This window comes from Erythranthe guttata, chromosome 11 (assembly GCF_056151865.1).
Source record: "Erythranthe guttata isolate IM_541 chromosome 11, IM_541, whole genome shotgun sequence".
In the NCBI taxonomy this organism is placed as follows: Eukaryota; Viridiplantae; Streptophyta; class Magnoliopsida; order Lamiales; family Phrymaceae; genus Erythranthe; species Erythranthe guttata.
In genome coordinates, this window is record NC_142543.1 from 9,968,510 (window position 1) to 9,979,135 (window position 10,626).

Sequence of the window (10,626 nt, forward strand, 5' to 3'; positions counted from 1 at the left end):
TTACTGACAGTGACAGCACAATTACGGTCAACGTTTAGGGGCGGACATAAAAAAAACAAACCAAACAAAAAAAAAACTTAAAAAAAACACTAAGAAAAGTCAACGCCGGAGACCGCCGGAAACCGGCGAAAAAATCCGGAAGAAAAGAAAAGAAAAAAAAAAAAAAAAGTCAACGCCGGAGACCGGCGAAAAAATCTGAAAGAAAAAAAAACAAAATTTTGTTTTGGTAAAGTCAACACGGAGACCGGCGTTGACCGCCGGTCAACGCCAAAATCCGGCGGCAAAAAAAAAATTTGAAAAAAAAATTGAAAAAAACAAGTTTTGGGTCAAAATTGAATAATTTGTGAAATTTGGGGTCAAATTGAGATTAAATTAAGTTACGGATGAAACTGGAGCATATTAAAGTATGCTCGAAAAAAAGTCAAAATTGAATTTTTGTGGTCAAAATTGGATTTTTATGGACAAAATTGATTAAATTGGGGTTACAATTAAGAATTTGGTAGAAATTGTTGAGGGTAATATTGGCATATACATGAATGTTTCTTTTATTTATAATAAATATTAAAGGGATGAGCTTATTGGTGAAATATATATAGCCCCTAAACCTAGAATAATAAAGATGTTTGGTTGGGGACTTATGCACAAAAATCCCTAAAAAAAATATGGGGTAGAGGTATTTTTTTAAAACGATCTTATTTCCTCTTCAACAACTTATTTTTAAAAAAAATAAGATTTTTTTTTTAAAATTTACTAAACACTTTGGAAGAGTTTATAAATTCTAAAACTTATTATAAGCTTCTTTTAACATCTTATAAACTTAGCCAAACACCCTTTAACATTCGTAGATTTAGTTGAGAGAGAGAGAAAGAAGCCTCACTATAAAAAGCAATAAAAAACTAAGATATTTTGGGCATATTTGTAAACCCCAGAATACATAATGGCAAACAATTTGACCATATAACTCACGAAGGTCATGGATTGGTTTATAGAAAGAATTGAAATTTATGATTTTGGTTTATGTTAAATTCTTTTGAACACTTTACTGTAATTTGTAATGATTGAAGATATTAAGTATATATAAAAACAAGGGAGTGATGTATTTGAAAAGGAAAAAAAAGTTCTTTATTTATTTTTGATTTTTGATTTTTTAATTTTTTAAGTTTTATTTTTTTATTTTTTTATATTAAATTTACTATTGTTTTTGCTACGGATTCAGCAAGGATGTACGCCTCTTTAATTAGAATGCTTGTTTTAAATAGCGATGGATTTAGAGGGTGTTTGGCTAACCTTATTTTAAACAGCTGATAAGCTCTTACGTCTGATAAGATGTTTTAAAAGTTGATAAGCTGTTACATCTTATTTTTAGGATTATTTTTTAGAGTGTTTGGATAATGAATGGGCTTATTTCCTATTTTTACTCATTAAAAGATCTTAAATAAAAAAGTGGGGTAAGGGTACTTATTTAAAAAGATCTTATTTGTTCTCCAACAGCTTATTAAAAAAAAAATTCAGATTTTTTTTGAAAATTTACCAAACACTTTGGAAGAGCTTATAAGCTCTAAAACATCTTATAAGCTCATTTTAACATCTTATAAGTTTAGCCAAACACCATTTTAGTGATGAATGTAATGAGTGTCGTGACGGAATATCTTGTCACCGTCGATCGAATTTAGTAACGTCATTGTCGGTCATTAACAACAGATTATTTTGTCGCTATATATAGCGACGGACTATACTTAGTCGTAGCTAAATATTAGCGACGCAGCTTTTAGCTACGGATTTGGCAAGACACGATATTCGTGGCTAACCATGTGGTAGCGACGGATTTATGTTGTTTAGCGACAGATTCTTCCGCAGCTAAAAGGCGGATTTCTAGTAGTGATGTTTATATAGTTGTTTATATAGAGTGGTTTTCATGTGTCTTTGATTTTCTCCTTCCTGGAACAATTTGGAAATGACGAGAAGCACATGCAGAATATATGAAGAATAATCATGTAAATTACTTGCAATTTTCAACTAATCGGTTTAAATCAAAAAACACAAGCCACTGATTAATTACTTTTCACTGCTGATTTTTGAACCATCGTACCGTGCTAACGATTACGAATAATTTTGACTTCCTAGACAAACAAACAAAAAAATGTGGTTTTAGTCTCGAATCTGTTTCTTCCCTTATAACAATCTCCATTGTTGGGTGGGCAAACAAATTTTCGATTGGATTTGGAGCATGATTTGAGGGCATAATTTTTTGGAGGATTTTTTGATGCTATTAATTAGGGGGAATTTGCATTTATCACCATAATTTTTTTTTAATTTATTGGAATAATATTGGCGCATACAAGGTATTTTGAGTTGATTGGATTTATGACAAATATTAATTACAAAAATGAATTTATCAAGAAGTCAAAATCTAATGGTAATTTTTTATCAAATAACCCCGTTAAAAAAAGCTCCTTTTAACAAATGAGAGGTTGCTTCTAATTTTCCCCCTCAAATAATGGTGAATATGTATGTACCTTTTTTTCTAAAACAGCCCCTTCTAACTTTATGTATGTGTTATTGGATTCTCAACTTTCATAGAATATTACTTTTGTATACTTCAAATAGAAATATACTATATCATAAATATATTAAATTGAATAATTATTCGATTAAAATCTGGAGCATTTCGCCTTACGGTTATAACCATTACCAATAACATTTTGGTTCCATTATCATCAGACATGGTATGATAAGATTTTTTTTTTTCAAATATTTCATGGTGTATTCCTGTTACAAAGTTTTCTATAGAATCAGGAAACATATTTCGGTCAAACTAATACTCCTAGATTTAGTTTAGAGAGAGAGAAGCCTCACTATAAAAAGCAATAAAAAACTAATATATTTTGGGCATATTTGTAAACCCCAGAATACATAATGGCAAACAATTTGACCATATAACCCACAAAGGTCAAGGATTGGCCTAAGATGTCTAATTGTTTACTCTCGTATAGAAAACATCAAACACCCCCATCATATATATATATATATATATATATATATATATATATATATATATATATATATATATATATATATATACCATTTTTAACTAGATTTTTCACTCTTGTCAGCTTTTTATTCAATTACTTTTTACTCTTTTCAGCCATTTTTTCAGTTTTTTTCTATATATAAGAATACTATTAATGACTTGGTTAATTGTTAGATGTGTGCATTGATGCTTGCTGCCCCCACCATTATATGGGGTTAAACTTAGGGGAATTACAATGACCATATATATATAAATAAATAAATAAATATTTGATTAAAAGAAAATAATACAACATTGGTAAGAGAACCCATAAGTCATGGGGTACAGTGCAACATATGATAACAAAGTTCAATAAGCATCAATTGAAGAGGATGCCGGTTGATATTCAACAAGAACAAATTAAATACAATGTAGATAATAAAGAGATGTAACCAGCTGACAACTTAACATAGTGATGTGTCTAATTGGATCTTAAACCGGGGGCTTAATGATGTGTCTAATTGGATCTTAAACCCGATTGGTCCATTAAAGGCCCAATTAAGGGAAAACTCCAATTAGAGCACCACTTCTATAATTTTCTCCCACATTGAATCTCTACAAGAAGTTTCACACTTCTACACTTGTCCCACATCGAAAGTTTACAAGAAACTAATAGTCAAGTCCTACTATAAAGACAAGGTATGATTCATTTGTTGAGGTATCTCTAATTTGGGTGATATTTTAGCCTTTGCAAAGTATCACTTCCAATACCTGACTTGAGCGTCGGAGTGTAATCGCCGGGGCCACCCCGGCGAGTCACTTAGTGTCTTGATTTGTTTTGTAGGTTATTCGGCGGGCCCACACCTTTGACCCCTTTGGACACGTGGCAAGGACCCTCGGCATTTCCGATATTGGGCTTGAAGATTCCCGGACTTAAGAGACCAGTGGGCTTCAAGACCATTGGGCTGACCCACCATTTTGGAGCAGCATCATTTTGGCGCCGTCTGTGGGAATGCGTACCAGATCACGTGGCATGGAAGAAGGTGGTCGAAGGACGGATGGATTCCCTCCCCAAGAAGGCCCCGAGATCCCGGATCCCTCCCGAAGGGCACGGATGACGGGAGCTACAAACCAACCAGGAGGGCCCCCGCCAGTCTTGCAGATGAGGACGGAAGAATGGGAAGCCTTGATAGACCAAGTGGCAACGAAGGCAGCAGCGGCGGCAGTGGCGCATTACCTAGTCACCCAAGGTGTAGTCCCAGAAGAAGAACCGAGCCCGGTAGCCGGTGACCTGTTGGGGCCTCACCCAAACCACCCCGCCTCACCTATCGTGGAGCCTTACCATTCGGAGGAAAGAGTGTCATTGGGAGACCGAAACTTTCCCTCAACATCTGCTAGGAATGCCCAACGGCGGACGCCTCACCTTAGCCTTTTGCCGGAGCAAGTGCCTCGAAGGAACAATCGCCGTTGGTCGCCACCATTTAATGTCACCGTAGATTACTCTCTTCAAAGGGGCGACCATCAACGTAGAGCACACTCAAGGGGACAAAAGGAGCGTATGCGTCGAGAGGAGAAAGGCGAAAAGAGACGCCACCATCCCAACCACCGTGGAGGCCCTGATCAAGGCGAAGACGGTAGCAGAATGTCCCAACACAAAGAGAGAAGCCGACGTCGCACAAGGGTTGACGACGACGATGCAAGAAGCCGACGGACGAAGGCAAAAGAGTCGGCGTCCCTTGCCCTGGTGAAAGCGCTTCCGACAAGAGTAAGCCCATTTACCCCGGCCATTCTAAAAGAAGTCCTGCCCTTCGGGTTTCGGATCCCCGATCTTCCACAGTTCGACGGAACCGCAGATCCCCAAGACCATATAAATAACTTTTATGCCAAGGTCGATCTTTACGGCCTCACGGATGCGGCATACTGCAAGATCTTTCAAACTACCATGAGTGGCCAAACGCTAGGTTGGTTCAACAAATTGCCAGGTGGGACTATCGACGGATGGTCGCAGTTAGTGGAACAATTCCTTAGCCAATATTCCATCAACAAGAAGTACGCCAAGACCGGAACCTACCTTTTCAAAGTCGTCCAGCAAGAAAACGAGGCGCTCAGAGATTATATGCAACAGTTCTTTAGCACGGTGCATGAAGTATGCCACGTAAACCACGAGTTCTTGGCGGGGATCTTGATGAGCAACTTGAGGCATGAACGGTTTCGAGAGTCCCTTGCGGGCCGACCCCCCTCGACACTGGATGAGCTCATCGGTCGGGCCGAGAAGTACATTCGCATTGAGGAGGTTGCGGAGATGGGTTTGCCCGCGAGGGGAAAGCACGAGGAGAAGCACCCCGAGACGAGAGAGAGACAAGAAATGCGCCCAACGCTCACCTAACCTAACGCTCACGCCGCATAGCCATCAAAAGGATAGCGCCACAACACATGGATAGGCACTAAGGGCCAAAAACTTGAAGATCTTAAGAGCTTTCAAAAACAAGGCAGGGGCATGTAGCTCACCGCAATATATTATGTACTGTCAGCTACAATGATACTTGAATGTTTTAATCAGGGACATACTTCCCGCCGAACCTTTATCTAATTACTCATTATTTGTATGTATCTGCCGATCACTTTCGTTACCTTTCAACCCACTACTCGTAAAACTACAATTTACATACGTGATAACATATCGAAATTGAAATTTCGTTCCCTGAAACACCAAGAGAAAATAAAAAGACGGACTTCCCACAAGGCAAAAAGCCAAGGGATACCGCCTTTCTTAAAAAGATGAAGCATAGCTCACCCTTCACGAATGTTGGACTTCCCAATAGGCAAAAAGCCAAGGGATACCACATCGCCTTAAAAGATAAAGCTTAGCTTATACTTTGCGAGAGTCGGACTTCCCAATAGGCAAAAAGCCAAGGGATACGGCGTCGCCTTAAAAAATAAAGTTAACTCATTCTTCGCGAAAAGTGCACTTCCCACTAGGCAAAAAGCCAAGGGATACCGCCTTTCTTAAAAAGATGAAGCATACCTCACCCTTCACGAATGTCGGACTTCCCAATAGGCAAAAAGCCAAGGGATGCCACGTCGCCTTAAAAGATAAAGCTTAGCTTATACTTTGCGAGAGTCGGACTTCTCAATAGGCAAAAAGCCAAGGGATACCACATCGCCTTAAAAGATAAAGCTTAGCTTATACTTTGCGAGAGTCGGACTTCCCAATAGGCAAAAAGCCAAGGGATACGGCGTCGCCTTAAAAAATAAAGTTAACTCATTCTTCGCGAAAAGTGCACTTCCCACTAGGCTAAGCCAAGGGGTACTGCCTTGCTTAAAAAGATAAAGCGTAACTCATCCTTTACGAAAGTCGGACTTCCCACCAGGCAATAACCATGAGATATCGTCTTACCCAAAAAAGACAGAGTATAACTCATTACTTGCGAGAGAAGGACTTCTTGCCATTGATATTTTTGGAAAGAAAGTCGGCCATTGGCGTAACGGCCGGCAAAAAAAAAAAAAAAAAAAAAAAAAGGGTAGAGATAAAGAGATACGAGAGGAGTTGGTGTCTAAACACTCCATTAATACCAACCGACCCTCTCCGCCCCAAATCTTTTCCCATGGGCCATCTTCCAAGCTAGAATCCATGTCGGCCTCCGGAGCCGTACAAAACACGGCAAATGTTGTCTAAGTCTTTCCAAAACTCACCCCCAACGCCGCCGGAGCCGTACAAAAGACGGGAGAATTTTGTCCAAGTCCATCCCAATTACCCGACGGCTCGCTCATACGGTTTGATGTCGGCCAGAGCCGCAAACTCGGGTCGGCCGTCGCCCCGTTTACCCGGATCCCAACCCGACAACCCCCGACCCGCCGGCTCCCGGCCCGTCAACTCCCAACCCGTCGGCTCCCGGCCCGTCGGCTCCCAACCCGACGGCTTCCGGCCGACTACGTCGCGACCCGGCATCCCCCGGCCCGCTGGCTCCCCACCCGGCATCCCTCGATCCGCCGACTATGTCGCGACCCGGAGGTCCTCGACCCGACGGCTTTCGGCCCATTACATCGCGACCCGAAGGTCCTCGACCCGACGGCTTCCGGCCGACTACGTCGCGACCCGGAGGTCCTCGACCCGACGGCTTTCGGCCCATTACATCGCGACCCGAAGGTCCTCGACCCGACGGCTTCCGGCCGACTACGTCGCGACCTGGAGGTCCTCAACCCGACGGCTTTCGGCCCATTACATCGCGACCCGGAGGTCCTCGACCTGACGGCTTCCGGCCGACTACGTCGCGACCCTAAGGTCCTCAACCCGACGGCTTCTGGTCCACTACGCCACGACCCGGAAGTTCTCGACCCGACGGCTTCTGGCTCACTACGTCGCGACCCGGAGGTTCTCAACCGAACGGCTTCCGGCCCACTACCTCGCGACCCGGAGGTTCTCGACCCGACGGCTCCCGGCCTACCAAGGTTGAACGCGACGGCTCCTGGCTAGCCAAGCTCGGACCCGACTCAAGAGTCTTCCCGAGGGCACCCAACCGGCCACTTCGTCATCCCCACCGCCCAACCACCACTCACTTTCATAGCGCCACCACTCCTCAAAGCGCGCGTACGAGAAGCGGACAAATTTCGTCCTAATACGCCCAAGAAAACCCCATGCCCTCCGGATCACCCGCCGTAGCGCAAATAGCCCAACTCTGGAGGTCACGGAGCAACAACTCCAAACTCCTACTTATCTACTACTCCCAAGCCGGCCCACGGACCGTGGCCCAATTTGGGAGTGGGGGGCTTAATGATGTGTCTAATTGGATCTTAAACCGGGGGGCTTAATGATGTGTCTAATTGGATCTTAAACCCGATTGGTCCATTAAAGGCCCAATTAAGGGAAAACTCCAATTAGAGCACCACTTCTATAATTTTCTCCCACATTGAATCTCTACAAGAAGTTTCACACTTCTACACTTGTCCCACATCGAAAGTTTACAAGAAACTAATAGTCAAGTCCTACTATAAAGACAAGGTATGATTCATTTGTTGAGGTATCTCTAATTTGGGTGATATTTTAGCCTTTGCAAAGTATCACTTCCAATACCTGACTTGAGCGTCGGAGTGTAATCGCCGGGGCCACCCCGGCGAGTCACTTAGTGTCTTGATTTGTTTTGTAGGTTATTCGGCGGGCCCACACCTTTGACCCCTTTGGACACGTGGCAAGGACCCTCGGCATTTCCGATATTGGGCTTGAAGATTCCCGGACTTAAGAGACCAGTGGGCTTCAAGACCATTGGGCTGACCCACCATTTTGGAGCAGCATCACATAGTCATAGCAGTAGATTTCAGCAAGCACGGTGTCGCTGTTTGCTGGTCTCTCTCTCAATATATAATATAATATATATATATATATATATATATATCAATGATTATATAATAGATAGGCCTCTTAATAATATATATGATGCAACAATTCCAAATTAAGCACATGATAATAATAATAATAATTGAGATCATATGTCTCTGTCCCTCTTGCACTCTGCGGGAACAACGGGGTACCTGACCCGATCGGCGCAGTAGTTGTAAATGGTGTACTTACTACGAACCCAACGGAGACGACTCCATTGGGATGCATCAAGGTCTTGAAATTCTTTTTGATCCCACCAACGCCTACCCTGAGTGTTGCAGAACTTGGCCTCAACGGACGCCTCACAACCGTCGATATGGAACCCTTTGTACGATGCTGTGAATGGCGCCTTTGACCAATCGGTCTTCTCGAGCCCGCCTCTTGTCGCCCAATCATCCGCATTCCACAAACTCGAGTATATTTTCATCGGCTGGTTGAACGGAAACTTCACTCCCAAATCCTTGCTGTTTTTGAACACCCTGATCGGAACATCGTCAACCAAGAATCTGCAGTTCAATCAATTAAACTTTAGCCTTTTGCAAATACTTTTATTTGAACAAAAGCAACTTTTACATGTTTTTTTTTAGTTCAAAGTTTCTATATGTATTCCTCCATCAAAGGGGAGGATAATAAGGAGTAATGGCCCCCCAAATCAAGTCAAAAGCAGCACATGGTCTGGACTATTTAAAATAAATAGAAAAATAAATATCCAACATGTGGCAGATACAAATGGAAGCCATCTATTAATGGCTATTACAATTTACATAGTTCAATTAAATTCCAGCTATTAAAAAGAGAAACCGAATCTGGTCGGTCCCCTTTATTTCACGTGACATAGAGACCTCTAGTCAAAAGGATGTCTCGATTATGTAGAGGTCAAGAGACAGTAGTATATATTGTGCAATTATTATCTTTTAACAATAATGTAATAATTGTAAGTAATAAAAAGAAAAAAAAGGCAGTAAGAAAAAGGGAAGAGGAGTAAAATTACACAATCTGGTAGAGATTCCACAAGACAGAGTAGGTGTGGAAATCTTGAGTTGGGTCGAACCAAAGATAAATCCTCTGCTCTTTGTCTCCTTTGCCACCAGTGTATACATTGGTCTGCAATATGTATGGCTGCCCACTTCTGTTCCCCAAGAACTCGAAGTCTATTTCATCGTGCTCTGAGTTTTGCGAAGACAGCTGATCATATTTATATATATAGAGAGAGGAAATTAAACAAATTAAACAAACTAAACAAACAATAACCAATTATTCAGAAACACACACACAGAGAAATCAGTATGTACTTACATAGAAAGCAGTAACAGTGCCAGCAGAATCTCCAGCAACCATCTTAATGTGCATACTGAAATGCCCAAATAGGTATGAACCCTTTGACTGGAATCCACTACCTGTATTATTAATATTATTAATAATACATAAATAATAATAATAATAAAAAGATGAAATATAGTAAGTAGTTTAATGGTACCAGTGGATTTGTCAAGAGAGAGCTGGATCTGAGAGCCGCCATTGAAGTACTTGATATGATCAAAGGCCCAAGTAGGCATGTAGTTCCTACCAAATGCCACGTCAACTGGCTTCCTTAGAGGAGCTCCATTCGCCACCATTATTAACATACCTATACAAACTGCCCACAGGTAATCATCATTACCCATTCTTTTTTCTTTTCTTATTTCTCGGCAAATGCAAATGCAAATGTGGATAAGTGAGTATTTTCAGTGTGAGTGAGAGAGAGAGAGATGAAAGAAACAGAGGAGTTGAGTGCTCTTTATATAGGCGTATATCCTCCTCCTCCCTAGTTTCTCTAATCAATCAATTATTTTTACATTTTAATTTTTAAATAATAATAATACTACTACCTCCTTATTATTGTTACCTGTCTGTGTGTCTCTGTGTGTACAACAAAAGCTATGACATCCACACGCTTACCCAGTGACCCCAAAACCCAAAATAATTCAAATTTTTTTTTTTAATAATAATAAAAAAAGACAAAATTAATTAATTAAATTGCCACAAGTATATCTTGAAAATATATATTATTGACCTGTGCAACATGACACGTGAATCTGTTGAAACTTTGAATGAGATTTGTTATGCTTATATATTTGCTATATATATATATATATATATATATATATATATATATATATATATATATATTTGTATGTGTGTGTGAATTAATATTGTATTTATATATGGGCATTTTTAGAGGCAAGCATTGTTAATTTGTTAC

General features: G+C 40.8%; 1 protein-coding gene across 1 annotated transcript; it reads right to left on the reverse strand.

The window, feature by feature from the left end:
- Window positions 1–8,406: 8,406 nt before the first annotated feature.
- XTH5 (xyloglucan endotransglucosylase/hydrolase 5) lies at window positions 8,407–10,258 on the reverse strand. The gene is made up of 4 exons (XM_012998505.2): window positions 9,862–10,258; window positions 9,681–9,781; window positions 9,376–9,569; window positions 8,407–8,890 (listed from the first exon to the last, which is right to left on the reverse strand). The coding sequence occupies exons 1-4, from the start codon at window positions 10,046–10,048 to the stop codon at window positions 8,491–8,493; spliced, it is 882 nt and encodes a 293-aa protein (XP_012853959.1). The 5' UTR covers window positions 10,049–10,258; the 3' UTR covers window positions 8,407–8,490.
- Window positions 10,259–10,626: the final 368 nt, after the last annotated feature.

Bases quoted from the DNA above. Each gene is read 5' to 3' on its own strand.
- XTH5 (XM_012998505.2), bottom strand. From the start codon at position 10,048: ATGGGTAATGATGATTACCTGTGGGCAGTTTGTATAGGTATGTTAATA. The intron at 9,782-9,861 runs GTACCATTAAAC...TTAATAATACAG, and splicing joins CTCTCTTGACAAATCCACTG to GTAGTGGATTCCAGTCAAAG. The intron at 8,891-9,375 runs GTAATTTTACTC...ATTGAACTGCAG, and splicing joins TGGAATCTCTACCAGATTGT to ATTCTTGGTTGACGATGTTC.